Source organism: Plecotus auritus (genome assembly GCF_963455305.1).
Source record: "Plecotus auritus genome assembly, chromosome: 7".
NCBI classification, from domain to species: domain Eukaryota; kingdom Metazoa; phylum Chordata; class Mammalia; order Chiroptera; family Vespertilionidae; genus Plecotus; species Plecotus auritus.
The window spans coordinates 129,747,229-129,772,570 of NC_137774.1; the positions used below are offsets into that span (position 1 = coordinate 129,747,229).

At 35.9% G+C, this 25,342-nt stretch overlaps 1 protein-coding gene across 2 annotated transcripts in view; it reads left to right on the top strand.

Annotated features, from left to right (window-relative positions):
- EDIL3 (EGF like repeats and discoidin domains 3) overlaps nt 1-25,342 on the top strand; it is a 397,106-nt gene that overhangs the window by 113,556 nt on the left and 258,208 nt on the right. For both annotated transcript variants that reach the window (XM_080682026.1, XM_080682025.1), the window contains exon 2: nt 5,375-5,503. In XM_080682026.1, the coding sequence (XP_080538152.1) occupies nt 5,375-5,503 (129 nt within the window). The remainder of the gene's footprint in view (nt 1-5,374; nt 5,504-25,342) is intronic.

Sequence of the window (25,342 nt, forward strand, 5' to 3'; positions counted from 1 at the left end):
GCAGGAACTGGGCTGTAGGAGTGAGAGGGGTCAGAATGAGAGGTTCTTGATTTTGGAGAAGTCTATACATACAGAGAGTATGCTTGAGAACCTCTAGGATTCTGTTCATGCCTTGTCTTTCTTCTGGAGACATTGCTTCTGTCAGTGTAAATAAAGCACTAGAAACAACTTCAACATGCCTTGATCTGGTCACATTGCTGCAACAAGAGATCTAGTCTGGGAATGTAGAATTCCTCTTTATGTAGTATTTACAATACACAAAATTTTGACTGACATTTCATCAAAAAATGTTCCCTCATTCATAGTCATCTGCATTCAGTGCACAGAGTTAGGAGATGATAGTGTGATTCATCTGACTGTACAAAGCCATGCTGCTTTGTTCACACCAAAGGCAGAGAGACATGGTTTCATGTTAAATTGGGTAATTCAGTCTTTCTATAAAATGTCAATGCCAATTCCTGTGCTCTAGAGCAGTGGTTCTCAACCTTTCTAATGCCGCGACCCTTTAATACAGTTCCTCATGTTGTGGTCACCCCCAACCATAAAATTATTTTCGTTGCTACTTCATAATTGTAATTTTGCTACTGTTAATGAATCGTAATGTAAGTATCTGTGTTTTCCGATGGTCTTAGGCGACCCTGCTAGCGGTTCTCAACCTGTATTGTCTAGGCAGTGGTCGGCAAACTGCGGCTTGCGAGCCATGGTTTGCTGCTCTGTTGACTAATGAGTTTGCCGACCACTGACCTAGACTCTCGATTCCAATAATTACAGATGTTGTTGTTCCTTGTGATTAAGCCCCTATCCCAGTGGTCGGCAAACTCATTAGTCAACAGAGCGGCAAACCGTGGCTCGCGAGCCGCATGTGGCTCTCGAGCCGCATGTGGCTCTCGAGCTGCATTTTGCTGACCACTGGTCTAGAGTAATTATCTGGGGGGGAGGGTTGGTACTTATTTGGGAGAATTGCTCTCAGCCTCGACTCCTTCATCTGACCCAACGCAACGCTGCCTTAGTCATCATTCTAAAACACAAATTTGACCACATGCTTTGCCATGCATTAAGTTCTTTTATGATTTTTCCACTGCTTAAAGGTGAACTTAAAAATTTTGACCCAAATAAGCCTTTGAGCTTATTTCTCTCTATTGCTCATATACAACTACTAGAGGCCCGGTGCACGAAACTCGTGCACGAGGGTGTGTGTCCCTCAGCCCACCAATTTATATAATAAAACGAGGGTCCCAGATTTATTTTAGTATAAGTTGTTCTCTCTATGGACTATCAGACAATATGATACGGGAATGCATAAAACATTAACCTCTATCAAGGGGTTATCCAATTTAAATGAGAAGCTATGTCATTCCTGGTGTAGTCATGTATTCATTCAAAAATATTTACTGTCTGCTATGTAGTATACCTGGTCCTTTTGTGGGTGTTTGGTTTGGATATATCTTACATAATAAAATGGTAATATGCAAATCTGGGACCCCTGGAGGGATGTCCGACTGCCTCTCACAATCCAGGACTGCTGGCTCCCAACTGCTCACCTCTCTGCCTTCCTGATTGCCCCTAACTGCTTCTGCCTGCCAGCCTGATCACCCCCTAACCACTCCCCTGCCAGCTGGATGGATGCCTAACTGCTCCCCTGCCAGCCTGTTTGCCCCTAACTGCCCTCCCCTGCAGGCCTGGTCACCCCTAACTGCCCTGTCCTGCAGGCCTGGTCCCACCCCAACTGCTCTCCCCTGCAGGCCTGGGTCCCCCCCAACTGCCCTTCCCTGCAGGCCCGGTCGCTACCAACTTCCCTTCTCTGCCGGCCTGGTCACCCCTAACTGCCCTCCCTTGCAGGCTTCATCGCCCCCAACTGCCCTCCCTTGCAGACATGGTCCCTCCCAACTGCCCTTCCCTGCTGGCCATCTTGTGGTGGCCATCTTGTGTCCACATGGGGGCAGCCATCTTTGACCACATGGGGGCAACCATCTTATGTGTTGGAGTGATGGTCAGTTTGCATATTATTCTTTGATTAGATAGGATTAGATAGGATAGAGGCCTGGTGCACGGGTGGGGGACGGCTGGTTTGCCCTGAAGGGTGTCCCGGATCAGGGTGGGGGTTCCCTTGGGGCGTGGGGTGGCCTGGGCGAGGGGCCTGTGGTGGTTTGCAGGCCAGCCACGCCCCCCGGCGACCAAGTGGAGGCCCTGGTATCTGGGATTTATTTATCTTCTATAATTGAAACTTTGTAGCCTTAAGTGGAGGCCAAGGCAGGCCAGGGCAGGCGGAAAGCTTAGCTTCCTCCATTGCTGGGGAAACCCAAACCTCCTGCTCTCTCTGTGGCCACAGCCATATTGGTTGGGTTAATTTGCATATTCACTCCTGATTGGCTGGTGGGCATGGCTTGTGGATGTAGCGGAGGTACAGTCAATTTGCATATTGCTCTTTTATTAGATAGGATGCTCTAATTGTGGGGGCTTATTTGAAGTTCCTGGAATGATCCATGATCTTTTCCCTTTGTGTTTATAATTCCTGTTGCCTGGAATGTTGGCCATGTACCTCTTTTGCTACATCACCTGACAGCACTGAATCTTTTTAGAAGTCTCCATTGACCCTACAATTTGGATCATGTACACTAATCACAATTCTTGTCACTCTGTGCTGTAATTGTTACTGATTATTTTTTATCTCCCCTGGTAAGCTCTATACTTCTTCATGGTAAAGTCTGTCTTTAATTCTGTATGTCCAACTTACCTAAGTGCCTACCATAAAATAAGTACTCAAGGAATAAAAGAATAGATGGACAAATAAATGGACAAAAGGCGGGATAGCTAAATGACTAAGCTAGCTAGAAATATAATGAGGTAGAAAATATATTGAAGTATCTTTACCAGTTGTCAACCACCCCATTCAACTGTACTCTATAGAATGCTGCCACAATAGTCTTCTTAAAATATAGATATGAGCATGTCAAAACTTTATTATACATGTAAAAATATCCATTGGCTCTTCATCTTATAAATTACATTGGTCACTTTTTAATCTTTTCTGATCTGATCTATTTACACTTTCACAGCTATTTCTAAACAAATACTCCATGATCCAGCCCTCCTACAGTTGGTGGTGTTCTCAAAACATATTAATTCATTCATTTATTCACTTATTTCATGACTCTTTTCTAATATCTGCTTCAGTGCTAATGTAGTATTTTTATATATTACTAGTATAGCTAATGACTTACTTTATAAATTTGACAATAATCTTAACCTCCATTTTCATTTTTCTACAATTTTAAAGTGGCTAGCTGAGAAAAGATATGAATTAATTCAAGGGAAAGCTCCTATCTATCTATAATAATGAAAGCATAATATGCTAATTAGATTGGATGTCCTCCTGGGAAGTCCTTTGGGAGAAAGCCGGGGCTGCAAGGGAAGCCCGGGTCCCAGGTGCCTGCTGGCGGCTGGAGGGAAGCCCAGGTCCCAGGTGCCAGAGGCTGGAGGGAACCCTGGATCCAGAGTACTGGAGGGAAGCCTGAGTCCTGGGTACCAGAGGGAAGCCGGCACCAGCAGCCAGGGGAAGGATGGCCTACTCTTGCATGAATTTTGTGCATCAGGCCTCTAGTAAGAGAATAAAGTTCTTAAAAAATATAAAGTGTTATGGAGTTGGGGCCAGATGCATTTTTAACTTTTAAAAAGCCTTATTCTCTGTTCTAGTCAGTTTGGCTCAGTGGATAGAGCATTGGTCTGCAGACTGAAGGGTCCTGAGTTCGATTCTGGTCAAGGGCACATGCCTAGGTTGTGGGCTTGATCCCCAGTAGGAGGCATGCAGGAGGCAGCCTATCAATGATTCTCTCTCATCATTGCTATTCCTATCTCTCCATCTTCCTTCCTCTCTGAAATCAATAAAAATATATTAAAAATAAAATAAAATAAATAAAAAGCCTTTTTCTCTTAATCTAGGAGGTGTTACTTTCACCTTGCAAGCTCCCCTAAAAACTGAACAGGCTTTTCTGATTCTAATTCACATTCTCTCTGTGCAATAAAGCCACATCCATGACTGTCTGAAGCCTGTTTTCACACGTTAAGCGCCCAGCCTGTTTTGTCTTCCGGACGGAAAGTATAGTGTCATAGTGTCAGCCACTGGTGACTGACCTGGCGCTTAATGTGTTCACTTGAGATTTAATGCTTGGGTCTGCCAGACAGCTCAGGCATAATATCCTTCAGATTTCTAGAAACCCTTTGAATTACCTGAGAGAGTCTTTCAAGTTGCACCTGAATTATTTATAATGTTTTCACAAAGAATCTTATAGTCATATCCTTTATTTGATACTTATATTGAAGCCATGTCTTTCTGACCAAGCCCTGGACTTGATTTTTCACTTGTTTGAGAGGCCAGGGTTGAGAAAGAGCTTTATTTTCTACCACAAGTTCTGGTCCCTCCATATTACTTTTCTGTACCTTCAGATTCATCAGTTCTTTATTTAGCACACCTCTTATAGTACCTTCTCAAATGAGACTACTAAGAGCCAGCTGACACTTTTACATTTAGCCTGGAAATCTCATTACTTGTATACAAAAGTTCATTAGGTGCATTTCCCATCACTGAAGTTTCCTCAGGTGGTAGCTTTACCAACTGCTTCTCTCTACGTAACAGGGATAGCCATTTTTCTTGCTCCCTAGAGCTGTTCTCTCAGTGCCTTTCCAGATTTTATTTGCTACCCAGTACCAAGCCAAGGGCACATATTTTAAGTCTTCGTTATGGCACAACTTATTTCTAAGTAGCTTCTCTCTTATCCTTACATGTTTAACTTACCTCTTTCCAGTAAGCTAGTCTGAATTTATTCTCAAAATATGGTAGGGTGCCAAGAGAGGAAGTGGAAATACTCAAGAGCATTTTCCAAACTCTGCTGGCTTCAAATCTGCTAGCTTCCTACTAGCCAAGGCAAGTCACAGGAACAAGCCCAGAGTCTAGGATCCAGCAATAAACCCACCCATTTAATGAGGGGAATTGGAAAGTTACAGAGCAACGTATGTGGATATTGAAAGGTTATTTATTAGAGTAATTAATAAACCAGTCTACCATACATATTTCAGTTTATCTTTAACAAATTAGATAGTATTTCATTTACATGTAATGAAGGAACTCGAAACTAAATTAATAGCTTTTAGTGTGCAATTCAGTATGAGTTGTTTGAATTATAAATGCTAACATTTGCTATGTTACATACCATCTTCCTTAAAAGCACATGGTTTCAAATGGGTCTTGCATACATTATCTTTAGATCTGAATTGCATGGTGACTTTACCAGAGGAAGATGAGAGGGGTATGAGAAATAGAGCATTTCAGCACTAAGACAAAAATAAAAAAGTAAAAGTCTGTTTCTTTATTCCTCAGGTGATATTTGTGATCCCAATCCATGTGAAAATGGGGGCATCTGCTTGTCAGGCTTGTCTGAAGATTCCTTTACCTGTGAGTGTCCGGACGGCTTCTCAGATCCCAACTGTTCTAGTGTTGTGGAGGTTGGTAAGTGCAAGATTTACACATTTCAGTAGTTATTCTCTTTGTTTCCATGAGTGGCTAACAAAGTTGGCTGTGGTGCATTGTAGGTATTCTGTGTAAGAGTGCCGTATGTTGCTAATTAAATATTCCTCTGTAGGACTCTCAATTTTATCATTTCTATTTTATATTTAAATTATATTTTTATTGGTGTTCTTAAAAATAATTTTAGAATGTTTTAATGGTTAACACTATACTTTAAAGGCACTACAAGTACTACTGGAGTATGATAAATTTCTTATCTCTCCAATATTAATATACATTTATTCACATTTATATTCACAATAGAAAATAATGCCTGTTAATTTATTCAAATTCAATAGTCACTCTAAATAAAATTGAACTTATTTTAGCAACTGATAATATTATCAGTATTTTGTAGCTGTTCTAATTTTCTAACATTGTAACTCTGTGAAAGAAGACAACATTCTAGCTGCATTGTTCTTCATAGTCCTCTCAAAAAAACTTTGTTTTACAGATACTAAATAGTCATCCGTTGATCACACTTCAAAATGTGTGGTGTTTTTTCATCCGTGAAGTACTTCATTGGCATGTATAATTATGGATTCAGGGTAACTTCCATAATTTCCAAATAGTTCCTCATTAAGGAAATAACTGTGCTTTAAATAACTTACCACTATGTAAACTTGTATAGAGACTTTTCTCTCTGGTTAAAGATAATACCATGATTAAGTTTGATAGATTTCTTTGTGTTTCTTTCAAGTCAATACCAAGAAGCATAAGGTCTATATCTGATCTATATAGGAATACCAAACATGTTTTTCATTTAAGTTCTGTCAACTAGCATAAACCTTGGGAAACTTGGAGATCTCTATGACTTCTGAAAATAGTTTTGAAGCAGAAAAGTAATAGTGTTTATAAGAATCACCTTTATGTATAGTAGGAGGCCAATCATTATTGTTTCAATGAATGAAAGGATAATTAAATAAAACCATTAACTACTGTTTTTGGCCACTAGTTATTAGATTTTAATATGCTTTATTTTTAAAAAGCCTTTTTATATTACATTAGTATGAATGTATTATATCTAAAAAAGTTAATTATATATGACTGCTGAAAAGTACCTTGTTCATTAATTCATTTCAAAGATAATTCTTTTTCAAGGCTTATATTAACTTGCTCCTATTTAAGAGGGTTTGATACAGTGCCATAGAACTTAAACTGCTGTAACCACTTTGACCCAGTCTCCAAATATGTACAGTGAGTTTTAGAGTTTAATCTGAGAACCATATCCTTAGGAAAGTCTATAGCTCCGAAGAAAATTATAGACATAAATATTTCTAACAGGAATTTATAAATAAAATAAAAATTTAGTTAAGCCCACTAACCCCAGATATGGCAGTGTCTTCGATTTGTAGTATATAACGCTCTTGTTGCTACTGTGTAAGAGTCAAATCTACAGTTGAAGAAGCAAATGTATTTAATTAATTTTAAAAACAAGTATCTTCACACAATTTTCAAAATAAATACTTGAATACTTTTGGCCATATTTTAAAACATTAATTCCATATTTATCATTTTATCAGAATTATAGTATTAGCAGCAACAATTTAAAAATTAAGCAGACTATAATGTTTCATGTATTTCAGTGAGACTTAGGGAATCAAATGCTTACTGAATTAAGTTTTATTTGGATTTATTATTATAAGTACCTCTGAAATAGGGCAGTTATACTATAGTATCTTAAGCAATATATTTTTTTTGTGATATGTTTCAAGCAACCTCATTCTTCCATGAGGTCTACTTAGGAGTTCTTGGAAGAAATACATCCAGCTTTTATTTGCTTTACCATTTAGCATAGTATATTTGTTATGCCATTTGGTTCTATAAGATTAAAATAATATAAAACAAATGCCCTAAAAGTTTAAAATGTCTATAGTTTCTTAAATATAACTTTGCTATTTTGTGAAATAATATTTTTAAAGGATGAGGGAATAGTAAAAATATATATATTTTTATGTTAGATGGTTCTTCGGGACAGACATGTTACCTTATTTGCATTTCTATTACCCCTTTCTCAGCTCCATATTTTCTTACATAGAACAAGGACATACTAAACATTTATTGAATAAAAACAACAACAATGCCTCTAATATCTAACCAACTTTAGATTTTTTTTTTAATATCTTAAAAAGTAATGGAACAAAATAAAGGAAACTTTAGATTATTGAAGATTATCCTGTCATTTTAGTTTTAAAAGTCTACTTCTTTGCTGGGACCTTTTTGTTGTTGTTGTTTCCCTACTGTTAGGTAGCACCAGTGCAGAAAGCATAGTGTGCTAGAATTTTATTTCTTTTAAACACAAAAGTCATATGTATTTTAATGTAAGATATTAAAAGACAAAAGTTTGAGCTGTCACTATTGCTGTATTTTTACTTTCACATTAACCTGCCAAAGATGGAGGTGTATCTAAGGTTTTTTCTGACCTTTTAAGCCATATGAATTTTGTGATTATATGAAGTTCTAAATCTCCTTGTTTTTAATTTCTAAAGGAAAGAAATAAATGTGTCTGTATTTGCTTAGGAAAGTTGTGTTTTGATACTAATTTAAAATTATTTTTACTCTTTATTCTATAATTAAACATATACTCACTTTATTATTGTACATTTGATAAGGAAAATTTCAAATACATGCTATTCTTAGAGGTAAAAAACTGCTGTTTGATTTTACCTCAAACCTCATTATTTTGTAGTGTCCTTGTTTTAAGTTCTTGATGCTACTTATTTCAAAAGAGATTCTCATCCCATTTTGTACTTTAATTCTCCCCTCTCAAAGCACCTAGTGTCAGATAAGTACAAAACACTTAACCACATCTGCAATCAATCCTCACCTCACTTACATTCCCATTGTATGGGGGAAGCTTGGGGATGTTGACTTGCTCAGATTTGTGAACTTCATTTGCTAGACACCATTACTTGATCTGTCTGTATATTCTTGATCTGTCTGTATATTCTTGATCTGTCTGTATATTCCAATATCCATCTTTTACCTCTCTCTATTTCTGTTTCTCTCCTTCTCTCTTTGTCTCTTTCTTGACCACACACACATCCCTTATACAGACCTATCTCCCAATCTCAATGTTCTCAGCCTCTTAGTGTTATTAAGACTCACTTCTGATATTTATAAAAGGCAATCTGAAGACATGTCTCAGAGAAAAGGAAAGTAAAAGAAAAACACCTACTACACATCTTCAGATTTGAAGAGATTGACAAGATTAACCAGTGTTTGCACAGATGTACACATGATGCTAACTCATTCCCCAGGGGACTTGTATACAACAACTGTGAGATTAAGCCCCAAATTACTTCCCAATTACCTCCTCACATTCCTGGTTAATTCTTTGTAATGTGGAGCCAAATTCTGACACATTTATGTCATATAGAAATTTCCATTGCTAGTGAATATTCTAGAGTACACATATAAAATTTTTTGGAATTATTAAATTGTTCAAGTTTCATGACATAATTCTCTAATAAACTAATGATAAATATAATATTTTACAACACAAACACATAATATATTAATGTAACCAAAGAGAACAAAATAAGTGCTTGTAAGTCTAGTAAACTAATTATAAATATAAACTTTTACAATGTAAATACATATTATATTAATGCAACCAAAGAGAACAAAGGAAGTGATTTGACTTAAAAAAGATAAAATCTTAGTTTTTATTGATTCTAAAATATATATTGAGTACCTACTGGGTTACCTAAATGTTAGAATATAACGGTAAGCAAATTTACAGAAATTGCTGTCTAGCTAGGAAAACAGAAATAAATAAATAGATAAAGATGATGGGTGTTGTGATAGGAGAAGTATATGGAGCCATAAGAATGTAAAGCAGGTGTCATATCTTAAGCGAGGTGTCAGAAAATGCATGCCTACATGAAAAAATTATATCTTGAGATAATTCTTAAAGATAATTTCAGTCTAACAGACAGAAAGCTAAACATATTCAAGACAGAGGATATAATTCTTAGAAAAGCCAGGAGATAAGAAAAGTCATAATTCAATGAGCTGAAAGAAATTCAGTGTGGCTAGAGCTTAAAAGGGAGAGATGCGGAGGCAGCAATGAATTTGCAGATGGTGATGATGGCAGATTCTGCAGTCTTGCAATTGTTTTTAAGGAATTTGGACTTACGCTGAGAACAATGTACTTTTAGAAGATCACTTTCTTTGCCACGTGGAGGTGTGGGTCGGGGGGGATAGAACAAATTAAGGCAAGGAGACAATTAGAAGGCTACTGTGGAAGACCAGGTCAGACATGATGTTCTTGGCCTGGATCAGTGTTGTAACAAAGGGAATAGAAAGGAAAGAGTCAATAGATATTTAACGGAAATAGTAGATAATTACTGGTAACTTATGGGGTAACTGAGTAGAAGAAGTTTGGAGAAAGTAAAAAGCAAAGAAGAAACATTACCAGTTTCTGACCTGAGCAACTCCATGCCATTTACTCAGATAGTGCAAACTGAGGATACACTGGATTGGGAACCAGAAAATGAAGTGATTATTTCACATATCGAGTTCAAGGAATTAGCTAGATATTAGGTAAGAAGCCAGACATAGATTTGTAAGTTATAATTATACAGATATTTATCAATGTTCAGGAAATGTATGGATCTTCCCAGCAGCACAAGAACTTCTAAAAAGAGTAGAGGACCCATAAATGGAAATTGATAAGAGGTTCATCAATAATTAAGGAGTAGGTAGAGAGAGTTGAATCTATAGAGGAGACTGAAATAGAGTGGTCAGGGAGATAGAAGAGAAACCAGGAAAGTGTGGTACTCCAAAAGTTAAGGAAAAACAGTGTTTCAAGAAATGAGTGATCAGCAGTGTCAAATACTGTGGAGAAGTTAATCAAAATAACATTTACATTGATTACATGTGACTTACGGATGACATTGCCAAGGTCAGTTTTGTTGGAATTTTTGGAGAAAGAACTTGATTGTGGCATCTGGAAGAATTGGAGCAAGCTTTTAAAAGGTGGCTAGGGATACAGGAGAAATTAATCAACTTGATAAAGAATGCCTACAAAACTTTGTCTAAAATCATACTTAATGGTAATAAGCTCGCTTTTCCTCTTGGATCTGAAACAAGACAAGGGTCCTCCCTATCACTACTCTATTTCAACATTGTACTGGAAGTACTAGCTAATGCACTAAGATAAGAAAAGGAAATAAAAGGTTTACAGATTGGGAAGAAATAAATAAAAGTCTGTTCACAGATGACATGACCATCCCTGTGGAAAGAAATCCTGAAGAATCAACCAAAAAAACTCTTGGAACTAATAAGCAATTTTAGCAAGGTTTTAGGATGCAAATTTGATATATAAAACTTAATCATTTTCCTACATACCAGTAATGAGCAAGTGGAATTTTAAAATACCTTAGGAGGAGCATAGAGGAGTTTAGGTAGTGAAAATATTCTGTATGATATTATTATAATGATGGATCCAGGTCATTATATACCATATTTTCCAGACCCATACAATGTATACACTAAGAATGAACCCTAGTGTAAACTACAGATTTTAGACAATTTTGATGTGTTAATGTAGGTTTATCAATTGTAAGAAATGGTGGAGAGTGTTGATAAAGGGGGAGGCTATGCATATGTGGGGTCAGGGACTATTTGGGAAATCTCTATACCTTCCTCTATTTTGCTGTGAACTTAAAACTGTGCTGAAGAATGTCTTTAAAAAATGGCTCTAATATCTCAAAGGGAAGGGGCAGGAAGAGATTAACCAAAGAATTTATATACATATATACATAACCCATGGACACAGATAGTAGTGTGGTGAAGGCCTGGGGGGTGGAGCTGGACGGGTGGATGGGCCAATGGAGGACATTTGGTCTGATCAGTGTAGCTCAATGGTTGAGTATTGACCTATGAAACAGGAGGTCAGGGTTTGATTCCAGTCAAGACACATGCCCCATTTTCAGGCTCGATCCCCCGTAGGGGACATGCAGGAAGCAACCAATCTATGATTCTCTTTCATCAATGATGTTTCTTTCTCTCTCCCTCTCCCTTCCTCTCTGAAATCAATAAAAAATATATATTTTAAAAAGGAGCCATCTGTATTACTTTCAACAATGAAGATAAATTTAAAAAAATGGCTATAATAAATATTCATCAATTTATATTTTTAGTCATCCACCCATAAAATACTTATTGAGTATATACTATATGCCAGGCACTCTTGGCATTGATAATATAACCATTAAAAAATAGACTTTGCCTTCATGGATATTCTAATCAAATGAGGAATAGATAATAAATTATCACACTTATGCTAAGTTCTATAAAGAAAAATAGAAGCAAGTGTGAGGTATAAAAAGAGGAAGTATTTTTTGATAGGGATATTAGGAAAGATGGAGAGTAGTGTTTGAACAGAGAGTGAACTGAGATAACTTCATGTATAGGGATGGGGAGAGAGGACAGTAACTGGAATGGGAATTTGGGACAAGGGAGGTTTTTTCCTTTAAGATGGAATTTCAAAGTCATTATGATTCAGAAAAAAATGACATAAAAACTGAGCTCGTGTTTCATTAAGAATAAACTGTGTTAAATGACTCAGAGATATTTCAATAATATTTATAATAAATTTAACCTCTTAAAACTATCTGTCTGAAACCAAAGGACGGAAACATTGGAATTTGGTAGTAATTTAAAATCTAGCATCATGTTTACAAGAAAATTCAAAGCACTGACGTTATTGAGAATAATTCAGTACAGGATAACAAAGTCAGCATGCCATTTCATTTATAATTCTTTCTCTTTATTCTCTCTGTAGTTGCATTGGCTTCTGGCCAGGTTTTCTTAATTTGGAAAATATTAATAAACATGAAGGTGCTTTATGCTGTTCTATCTTCTCCTATCCTCTTCTCTCTATTATAGTCCATCCAAATGTATTTGCCTTTGATGGTTGGTATCCCTTTGCTACATGAATTTAGGTTCTTCAAATCTCATCACTGCTAAAATGTCCTCTTGCTTTCATTTCATTATAAAAAATTGGTTACATTTAAGCCATAAACATAAAGTATCTCATAACAATTTAAAAAACAACAATTTTCACTGTACGTCTTGCCCATGAATAGCCATGTTCATGTTTATCTTTTAGAAAATGATCAGTGTCAGAATAACAGGTAGTGTAGCAGAAACTGTCTAAAAGACTTCTTATCAGTGATCATGGGATATCAGATTGTTAACAAGCTTTAAGTAGACCTCTTCAATAGAGTGAGGCTATTTTTAAATTTTGATTACCAAATGAGAGATTTGTTCATTTCACTTCAATGATTTATATATTAGATGAAATTATAATTCACTTTTTCCCCCTTAAGAATATTTTTTGGAAAGATAACTCATTATTGAATCCACACTTCTAGAAATTATTATAATGAAATATATTCTAAATGGACTAAAACACTTTCTCAAAAGCTACTAGCCATGATTGCTAAGAAATTTCTCAGTTGACTAGAGTCAAAGGGATTTATTATCAGAGTCATATCTACCTACTTTCTCATTTAATAATAAGGATTAAATATGTGTTCATACAAACAAATATGATTGTACAGCTACAATGACAGAGTTAAGGAAAAAATGTTGCCATTTAATTTGCATACATTACAGAAATGTAATTTTGTTTTATTTATGTAAATATTTCTACTGTAACTTAGCTAATAAACTCCTAGTTTATTAATTCAAGCATGTTTCTACTTTACTGTTAATTATAATTATTAGAATGTGTTAACTTGTACTTCCTAACAATTATATATTAACTTCAGAAAAAAAAAACATAGAACATCGAAGAACCTTAGAAAATATCAAGTACACAAATCCTCTCTTGCTCAGAAGGAAGAACTAATTTGTAGTAAAGCTTCAGTTTGAAAGAAAAGACAATGTAACACATTTTTTAAAAGTTGATATATACCATTTTACCCATTGTATTTTTTTCTGAGTGTATACCTTTCCCATTGCTAGGGGATGGATACTTTTGTGAATAAAGTGATAGTGGATGTATATCATTAAGATTTTTCTGCTTAACAAATCATCACAAATTTAGTGGATTTACACCTCAAGGTAAATTTGTGCTATATGACATTTTATCGTCCAACATATATCAAAATATTTATGTGAAGGCAAATTCTATAATCTGTTATTTAAAGGACAGTGGCAACACATAATGAGAGAGAATATGGTCAGAATTATTTTCAGAATATGTTTAGTTTTTCCCATTGGATGTGCAAAATTTACCAATCACCATGATACCCAGGACATTTTCTTCCTTACCCCTTTCCCTTTACTAATGTCTTGCATTTTAGAGTACTCTATTCATTAAAATGCTAATACATATATTAACCTTGAAATAAACAGTTGAGCTCATACCAGTCTCAATGTTAAGTGAGAAAGTGATTCTGTGATAATCGTAATGATTAGAATAAGGTCATATATTTCTTCTCAAAAGCAGGCAGAACAGATGTGAAGCCTGAAATTTTATCCCATGCTTTTTACACAGTTCAGTATTTTTTGTTCAAATTTAACAGTGCTGGTTATACATATAGGAATGGATGGTTTGAAATAATGAGAGAACTTGAGGTAATCTATTAAAATAAAAGTATAATATGCTAATTAGACCGGACGTCCTTCTGGACCACCTCTGGACGAAGTTGGCAGCTGGAGGGAAGCCCCGGTCTCCGGTGCCAGAGGGAAGCCGGTGGCGGCAGCTGGCGGAAGGAAGGCCTACTCTTGCACGAATTTCATGCATCGGGCCTCTACTACTACTACTACTACTACTACTACTACTACTACTACTACCTATAATTCCACTGTTCATCAGATGCTGTCTTGGAATTCTGTGGAAACACATTCTCTAAAGAATTTCATCCTGGTGGTGTGGTTAAGAACTCAGCCACACTGAATTCAAATCCTAGCTGTTCTGTGTACTGTCTAGATTACTTTGAGCAAGTTGCTTGACCCCTCAATGCCTTAGTTCCTTCCCAGTAAAATTGAGATAATAATAGCACCAACCTCAAAGGAGTTTTATTCAAATTAAATAAATTAATATACGTAAGACTCTTAAAACAGTCTTGCTATAGTTAGAACTATATAGAAGTTACAAAATAAGTAAATATATATGAATCTTATAGACAATTCAAAAGCTACATGCAGAAATCAAGCTTTCTAGTCTCTGAATATTTTTCCATCATTTCAGCCATAGCATTATAGAAATGTCCAATAAATACTGACCTATTATATTTATTTTAGGATTTTTTCAGCTGTCCTTGAATGTGCAAATTGAGGGCAATTGAGCTGTCAGCTTTTAATTTTTCAAAAGTTTCTTTTCTTCAACTGGGGAACAAGCCTGCAACCCAGGCATGTGCCCTGACCAGGAATTGAATTGTGACCTCCTGATTCATAGGTTGAAGCTCAACCACTGAGCAACCCCAACTGGGCTCTATTACATATTTATTCTGCCTCTAAGATAAGTCTATTTTTCAATTCATTATTTATTATGATTGTTTTCAGTAAGACTTGATCTAATAGGTTAGTTGATTTGGAAAAGTTTGAGTGTGGTTTATTGACTGAAATTAGTGCTAATTTCTAACCTAGATTTTCTAACCAGAGATTAATTGCTGGAAGAAACAGCTATAAAGTTTAAAGAGAGTTTCCAGGAAACCCTTCTATGACTGAAATGTCAGTTGATATGTAGAAAATCCCATGAGAAAAAACAAAATATTTATATTGACCTGAATGTACACCTAGTCTTGAACACTAAGGAAACTGTTGCAATAAAGTAAAAAATTTGGTTTTTCAGTCTGTGGACTTAATCAACTATATATGAAATACATGCAAACTATATTCTTTGCATGTAGAAAGTGAAAGGTTGGAAGAACAGCATTAATGCTTTGCTTGGTTTTGAAATTTTGCATTATTTCCTATTGCTAAAATTCTTTTAACATTGATTGCAAGCCAGTCATATTCTCCCTTGACACCCCACCCTAAGCGTGACCTCCCCATTTCTTATCTCCCTTTTTTACCTACCCAGTCTGGCCCTGAGACAGGAAGGAGATAAGATTTAGTAGTCCCCAGTGTTCTAGAAATTGGTCTATAATGTGGGGCTGGAGGAAAGAGGGAAATGAAATTAATTCTTTATTCTTTTAGTAGCTGATACAATTGTGGATTGTTAGTTGTGACATAGTAGCCTAAAGAAGGCAGGTAACAATGCCATTGTGTTTTGCAATAGTTAGATCTTAGGTGGAGAACTAATTCTTGTTATAAGATCTTTTTGTTGTTATATTAAAAGACTATGACATAATTTAATTTATCACGAGGAGTTTAACAAATATGATGACCAGGGTATCTAATAAAAGAGTAAGATGCAAATTGACCATACCTTCGCAACGCTCACCAGCCAATCAGGAGTGAGTATGCAAATTAACCCAACAAAGATGGCAGGTTAATTTGCATATGCAGGCACCGAGTGGCAGGGAGTGGGGCTGGATGCTTGTGTCATCGCCATGGCGATGACTCAGGAGTTCTGCACTGCCCCAGCCGCTCTGGGCCTCTGGGCAGCATGGGAAGGCGGAAAGACAGCTCCGCGCCAGAGCGAAAAGGCTGCTCTGGCTGGAGCGAAGGTGCTGCTGGCAGCCAGAGGAAGGAAGGCCCATTCTTGCACGAATCTTCATACATTGGGCCTCTAGTATACTATGATATACGAAATTAGGTGGAGATGTTTATCTCAGTTAACAAGAGAATTATGGGAAATATCATAGCTGTCTTCAAATATCTGAATAGCTGGTCTGTCAAAGAAAGAGCCACATTATCCCCTTATTCACCAGAGGCTATCTCTGGGAGAGTGATGTGACATGTTTCTTTCTAAGGCTATGAATTCCCTGCCACTACAAGTTTTGAATCAATATTTAGATTTTTTAAAAATTCCTCACTGAGGATATGCTTTTTATTGTTTTCGAAAGAGAAGAAGGAAGAGAGAGAGAAACATCAATTATGTTGCCTCTTCTACATGCCCCAACCTGGGATATGGTATATATGTAGGTTGATGCTCCAACTAGCTGAGCCACCCAACCAGGACAATATTTAGATTTTTGGTTGGTAGTTTGGACTAAGTGACCTTTAAGTTTTGTGTGGATCTCACATTTAATTTTTTGAAGTTGCTTGACTCCTGTTTTCTGAATGGGTTGTTTCCTAGACTGTTCTTGATTGTTAGAAGAGTGGAAGTTAGTAGTGTGCATTCACAACTTGAAAATAACCTCAAAGATAAGAAGAATGGGGTTCGGCCCTCCCTAAATAGCCCTGAACCTTTATTCAATTTCATTGTCTTAAAGTTAGACTTGTCCACATTTTTATCAGTTGAGTTCTTTAAAGACATTCCAATTTCCAATTATGGAAAAATTTAGCCCAGGGAGACAAGTTTTACAGATAGGGAAATTACATTGTCAATGTTACTTGATTAACACCTGAATGTGGAGATATGCTGACTCCTTTCTTTTAAAGAAGGTCCTAATAATTCTGAAAAGAAAGTATTTAATTTTAGTTTCTGTTTTAACAGGCAAGAAAAAAAAAAACTCTATAGAAGTCATCAACTCATTGCTGAATAAGTCAGTGGCATTAGGTTAGTGGAGTTCATGTAAGGAAGCAGAGGCTATGCTTTCTCTCTTTATTTAATGTCCTTAGGATAGTTCAAAGTGCATGAAAAAAATTCATAATAATTTCCCCTGACCAAAGAGAAACAGATCCACCAGTGATAGCTCAGCTCCCTTTAACATAGACCTGCTCACTGTTGTTGTTTTTCCCTTCATCTTTTATCTTTCAAAAGATACTATATTTTAATTAAGTCAAATATGCAGATCTATATTCTGGGAACCCATCATTTCAAAGCCATCATAAAATTTCTGAATTTATCTTTGGAATATAAACAGTGCAAAATGAATGATATTTTACTAAAAGGCTTCACAGATTTCAAAAGTAGTAAAAATGTCATGTTGCAATAATTATAACATGTTAAATACTTGATTCTGTGCACAAACATGCACATGAATTAGATGCTAATGTTTTGTAAGAAGGTAAATCTCTGTCATCGATTAATTACCATTTATTTAAAAAAACATTAAAGTTCTATAATATTTATATCCCAGAATGTACAGAATATTCAGTATTCAATGTCCCTAGGTGGAGTAGGAGGTGATGGGCAGGGCAATCTGTTAGCCTAAGCCTGTATTTGCACAAACACAGAACTCAGCAATTTTTTTTTAATGTTGAAATATTTTTATTAAAACTTTTTTCAATTAGATTACTTTCAGTATTATTTTGTATTGGTTTCAGGTGTACAGCATAGTGATTAGACAGTCATATGCTTTACAATGTGTTCCCTTCAATATTTCCAGTCCCTACCTGACGCCATACAGAGTTATTACAAAATTATTGACTATATTCGCCATGCTTTACCTTACATCCCCAAGAACTCAGCAATTTGTCTTTGTGTCTTGTGCTATGTAGTCTTGGGACACTGGAAGTTTTATTTGATCTCTATTAATAATAACTATTGCAAGGGAGTAATTTTCATAGGAAGAAGACACATATATAAATTGTCCAATATATTTAAGAAGAATATTAATAAAGGTTGGCTGATGGCATAAAAAACAGGATCATTTAAAAGTTTTATGTAGTCTGGGCAGTGTGGTTCAGTGGTTATGGTCTCAATCCCTAGTGTGGGATGTGCAGGAGGCAGCCAATCTATGATACTCTCTCATCCTCTCTCTCTCTCTTTCTCTCTCTCTCTCCCCTTCCTCTTTGAAACCAATAAAAATATGTTTTAAAAAGAGTTATTTACAAAAGTGAATATTTTATATTGTATGTAGAATGATGTGCTCCTATTTATTTAATGAAATTATTTGGCCATTCGTTTTTGTTTCATGTTTCTACCACTATTCAAATGGAGTCTGATTATTATTTGAAATATTATTTATAGGAGAGGAGTCCCTAAGTCTATCCAAATAGCACTCAGCAGAGAGTTAAATAAATTATTTCAATAAAATAAAACATTTTTCAATACTGCCCATAGTCATTGATTATATTGACATAGGGGAATGTGCAATAAATTGATCGAAAAGCATATATTTTATAATCCTCTTTTATTATATCATAAATGTTAATAATTATATACTAGGTATGTACACAGGGTTTTGCAAAAGAAGGTTTATAATTATTCATATGTAAAATAATACAATAATAATAAAAGAATAAAGTCTGTCTCATGAACTCACAACTGTAAATCTACTTTTGCCCCACCCTGTATGTAGTCTGATGTTTAATAATTTTACTTCAAAATGCACTTTGAGGTGAATCTTTAGGTGGTAATTTAGATGATTTATTAAACATACCTCTATTTTCTAATGCAAACCTTAACCCATTATAGCAATGTGGGTTTTTGTTTGTTTTTGCCAATATCCTTAATCACACCATCTCTTTTGACATGAACATTTTCTGTGGTTTCCGTAAGTGGGTTCTGCCACTGAGATTTGTGCCAATATTGCTGATCTACCCATTACCTTTTAGATTCTTGTTCTTTTGGTTTTAGCAGATTTACTTTTTAGATTAGCTCATTTGCCCAGTTTTATGGGAATGAATTGAGGTTGAAGTGAGCAGTCTCCACACATAAATAAACAGAAATCCACAGAACATAAGCCTGATGGTATCAGGGTCCTTGTGTCAGTTGCTGTGGACATTCACATATGATGAACAGGTAACCTGAGCTTCATGGCTTTCCTAGTCTCATTAAACAACATTCTCATTGCAGAATTATTCCCTTTCCTATATTAAATTTTCAGATAGATTATGTATTAATTTTGCTGAAATTGATAAATCTGAGCAATCACTTATATTAACTTCTAATCTGCTTTATTCCTCACAAGTTTCTTCTATTTATTTGTGAATTTTCTTTATATACTTTAGGTTTACCTTCCAGTTCTCGCTTTACATGGCTCACAATAATGTAAAGCCAGTCATTAAGTTTACTTACTGGACTTCATTTTCTATGTAAAATTGAATAGCTTTCCAAAAGAATTTACTCAACACTAGTTACAAAATTAAAATATAACCATTTCTCTTAAAAGAAGAATAATGGATAATATTCAGTTAGGGAACAAGACTGGAAAATATTGTTGCTATTTTCTTTAGAACTCGATTTCAGTTGCAGTTTAAAAGCCAGTGGGAATTGGAAGAAGATAACTATATAAATCTGGAGATTGAAATAAATACTAGGGAATTGAGGGTGCTAGAATTTGAATTCAGTTCACAAGGATGGGATGAATTTGGATAGTGAGGAAGGGCACATTAAATAAACAAAAGGTATTTGAGGATAATTGAATAGATACATGAAATGTGAATTATAAGGCTTTTGTAATGTCAAATCACCAAAGTAAAAATCTTTAGTGCTTCCTTTAGTCAGCAAATGTGTCCCAGTCATGTCCCTGAAATCTTTTTTTAAAAAAATATATTTTATTGATATTTCACAGACAGGAAGGGAGAGAGGGATAGAGAGCTAGAAACATCGATGAGAGAGAAACATCGATCAGCTGCCTCCTGCACACCTCCCACTGAGGATGTGCCCGCAACCAAGGCACATGCCCTTGACCGGAATCGAACCCAGGACCCTTCAGTCCGCAGGCCGACGCTCTATCCACTGAGCCAAACCGGTTTCGGCCCTAAAATCTTTTTAATACTAGCTGGGATATGAATATAGGCTACTTGAGTCATATTATTTCTTAGCTTCCCAATACTGTGGCCTAGTTTTATAAACTATGTAGTTTTTGTAACTCAGTGGCAAAAAAATGAAACTAAAATATCCATTCATTCTTTATTATTTTGCCATTCGTACCTCTTTCTAAAATGAGAAAATTGCACTGGCACTGGTAATTGCTGTTAGCATGATTCACTGTATAAGTAGCTTATAAAACCCATGTGAGCTATATAACCACTAAACATAGAAAGCACATTTTGCACTTCTACTTTAATGTATCTATTTAATTAATAAACTATACTTTGATGATTTTTAATTAGTTTAAAATCACAGACTTATTTTTTCTTGAGATGATCAAATGATCATTAAAGCAACCATTGTCTTTAAACCATTGCTTCTTTTCTCTCCTACCCAAGAAAGAAAATCTGATTTACATTTATGTAAATTATTACATATAAAATTACGTATAGATTTATATTACTAAAACATAGATGAAGATATAGGCTTTCTTTTTTGGTAAGTCAAGTAATGTAGCATAATGAAAAAGCTAAAATTTATTGAGTAACAGGACTTAAAAGTTGCTATTACCAATTTCTGAGGATTGTATTAAATATTTATTTTTTATATTTCTATTTTTTATTTTTAAATATATTTTTATTGATTTCAGAGAGAAAGGGAGAGGGAGAGATAGAAACATCAATGATGAAAGAGAATTATTGATTAGCTGCCTCCTGCATGCCCCCTACTTGGGACTGAGCCCAGGCATGTGCTCTGACTGGGAATCTAACCTTGACCTACTTGTTCATAGGTTGATGCTCAACCACTAAGCAACACCAGCTGGGCTTAAATATCTATTTGTATTTTATTTCTTTTAACAAATATTTATTGAGCCCTACAATGTTATAGACACTATTCTAAAAGCTGTAAGTATAATGGTAAGCAGAAAAGACACTGCCCCGTCCTTACGAAACTCCTAGTCTAAGGGGAAAGACTACTAAACATACAAATAAATATATACTTATATATTAATTGCACGTGTACATAATTATATTTTATGTATTGCATATTATTAACTGTAATCAAATATATGGCATCCTACAAATATAACACAGGAATCAAAATGCATGTAAATACTGATAAAATAGAGAAGACTAAATAATTCTCTGAATATTTTCTATGCAAGTAACATTGTCTACTGCTCCAAATAACCTGCAATTCAGAGAGTTTAGATGTGACCACATCGTATGCTGTCTGAAGTCTTTGGCCATGAGAGACTTACACTTCTCTTTATGCTTTCAAAAAGAAGTTGCTAATAGCAATTTTTAGTCCTGAGGCATGTCTACATTGAGCCAGGGGCCAAGAAACAAATGAACAAAAAAACAAACAATAAAACATTGAGCATATAAACTGAACTTCTCCCTAAATAATTCTTTGAATTCTTCCAGAAGCAATTCCATAACCTACTTAAATGACTGAATTCACAAATTTGAAATGATAATGTATTCTCCTTTGCCTTAATAAATACACACACATTTATAGCTTTTAACATCTGGGCAGGCATGAATAATCATGCATAAATATTATCATTGTTATTTTCGCATTCCAGCAGTTGAATAAAAACATTCTAAAATATTGTCAGAATACAAGAATACATATTTATTTGCTGCTTTGCTTATGGAGATAATGAATTACATAGATAATTGTATACTTTCAAAGCATATTCGGTATATAACTAACTTGACTTACGATATAGCAAACAAAATGATCCATAAGTCAATATGAATTGAGTAATGTCCATATATTAAACAGATATTAATGCTAGAAATATCTATAATAATAAAAGTGTAATATGCTAATTAGACTGGACAGCAAGACGACCTTCCGGATGACCTTTTGGATGAACCCGGGGCTGTGAGGGCCAAGCCTCTTGCATGAATATTGTGCATCACGCTTCTAGTGTTTTATATATTTCATAATGAGCTTATTCTATTTGATGGTGAGCCACACTGGGTATAGAATTATTTTCAATGGTTGGAATTTCTAAATTATTAAAGTTTATTTAAACACCAAGGATGAAATGAAGATGGGAGGTATAAGAGTTGTTGAGACTACATTAAGAGAATAGAGCCTATCCATAATTAAGTATGTGTTTTTAACTATCATATATATATTAGGATAATATTCAGCCCATTGGATTTAAGTAGTTCTAGTACTTGACCTTTGATACCATGGAAAAAGGAGAAAGAGAGAAAGGAATAAAAGGAGCAGGGAGGGAAGGGAGAAGGAAAGTTAGTAGATACCAATATAAACCTGAAGAAAGTCTACACGATGCCTTCTCCTTTCTCCAAGCACCAACCCAGTTCATGAACAGGTACACGCCAGACTGTCCAGAAGGAAACAATGACCATCTTCAAAGTTAGATAAATAGGTTTATTTTATCAAAACATGGTGGCGAGAATCCAATCCCAGCTGCCCTCTGAAAGCGCAGCCCAAGGCTGTGTGTATTTGGGTCTCCCCTGCCTCAGAGATAGTTTAATCCTTATGCATTCTAACATATTTTAAATGGGAACAACAAGAGTGTTTATGGTTGTAGCAGAATGTTATTTAGTTGCAAATAAGAGAAAGCTCCACTAAAATTAGATAAACAATGAAGAGTAGAACTCCAGTCCAGAGTCAGTGGCTCAAACAATATCACCAATATTCTAGTTGCTTTCTGTTTCTCCACTCTGCCTTTGGGTAGGATTGGCTTTTCCCAAAAGGTGGCATCCATCATGGTTGCAAGATGCCTGCCAACTTACCTCCGGGACCACAGACTTCCTTATCCATATCTACAGAAGAAAGAAAGAGGATTATTCCCAATCACTTTCTCAGAAACACAAGGAACCCTCCTTTCTGAAAGCCTGTCCTCCAAGCACACACAAACCTGCTCTTACACATTCTTGTATCCAGTGGATCATATTCCTACCTACACCAGTAACTGTGGTCAGGAAAGGGGGAAGATTCACTCACTTCAGAGATACAGACTTCCTCTTGAATTCAAAAGAGGAGTCATCTTCCCCAAGGATTGATGTAGACCTGAAGATGTTCTGTGGGAAAGAGCATTGAAAACTGGTGAAGTAATCACTGCACATTGCAAGGGCTTTCCTGTAAGCCTGGTAGTTTACTCCTGCGGTTCCAGCAAGTGCACCATGCCTCTTTCCACGACAACAAACTTGGATGGGTAGAGCCATAATTCTGAACATTTAGTGTTCCTAGCAGTCACCTGCTGAACTTCCTAAAAATGCAGACACCTGGGCTGACACCCCAAATTCAAATTCAGTGGATCTGAGGCATTTTAACAAACACCCAGGGTTATTCCCCATGGGCAATGACAGGACCACACTTAGCTAAATTCTGTGTATCATGTGTGTGTGTGTGTGTATGTATGTGTATATATATATATTGCCTTTTTTTATCACCATAGTTTCCATTCATCCTCTGCATTGGGACCAGGCAGAGCAATACAGAATCATTTGCTAGTTTATGTTGATTCTGCTTGGTGCATGTATTTTCAAATTCCAGGATTAGAGGAACTTGAATATGAAACAGGCTTTTACACCTTCTGTGATACTTATTTCACTTAAATATCACCAAATAGGCTTCTTGTGTCCATTTTGAGGCTTACATGTACTTCTGGGGATCTAGCTGCCATCTGTTAATAGTTCATGACACTTTGGTTGGTAATTCAGTTAGCCTACAAAGCCATCTTTGTCAGAGATAATGGAAGCAGTGAATTAATACCAATGTTAACCCTTTTATGTGCTTTTGTGAGTGTGTGTGTGCGCACTCACACACACGTATTATAATAGTATAAATATTGGCTACTGACATCTGCATATTATAAGGAACCAAAACCATGGAGATGATGCATAGGCATACAATTTTATGCAGACTTGTGTACCTGTTGCCTCTAATGTGTTAATTTGTTAAAAAGAAGCTTTCAGGTATTACTGGTTCAAGTGTAGGTTAGTATACTACTTGCCCCAGGAGCTTTAGTTTTAAGACATTTCTAATTGCCAGGACTCCTATAAAATTGAAACTGTGTTTACTTCAGCGCTTGCTAATTCTTTCCTAAAATTCCTTGTATATTCATAAATGATTAAGGAATAAAACTTTGGCTTAATCTTCCTTAGGCATCACATACTTAGGATATGTTATTTAACTCCATAGTCACGATTTCACCTTCCTATATCTGGATGGTAGGAAACAAGAAGTTTTCCAGGGGAGCTTTGTTTTTCAAGGGGTTTTCTCTCTCAGCCCTACATCCAGGTGTTGTGTGTGTGTGTGTGTGTGTGTGTGTGTGTGTGTGTTTCCCCATGAGCTTACATTTGACTTAACATTATCAGAGCTCTATTCAGTTTTGGTTTCATGACCATTTCTGCCTTCTTCACTTTTTCTCCGTGGATATGGAATCAGCATTTTTGAGACACTAAGGCAGAGTGGAAAGAGCTTGGTTTTAAAGTCACACTGACATGAGCTCAAACGCAATTGACCTTACCCGAATTGCCAGTCACTCTGACATCATTATCGTCATCTTTCAAATAAGAGTAATTTTCATCTCATCGGTTGCTTTATAAATTGAGTTCCACACATGAAGTGAATCAGTCATAAGTGGTCCCCTCACCTCCCATTTTGAATCTCCAGCCTCTCTTACTGACAACCACCCATCTAAGTCAGCACTTCCACGAACTCCTATGGCCTTTTCTTAAAAAAGGATTTCCTGGAAGTTACTAATAATTTTCCTCTTTGAACATGTTATGATATATTTTGGACATGATAAAGAAGCTTACAGCTTTTTAAATATTTATGTTCTGCACGCCATGCATGCCAACTGTGCTTGCTCTCTTCATTTCTTAATGTGCCAAGGAGACGAGCCAAACAGCGTGAGAGGAAAATACTGTCAGGACACAAAGTGAGCTTGTCTAATGTGGACTCTGCAGACGCAACCTTAACGGGAAAGCGTGGAGACTGCTCCCTGGTTGCACAGG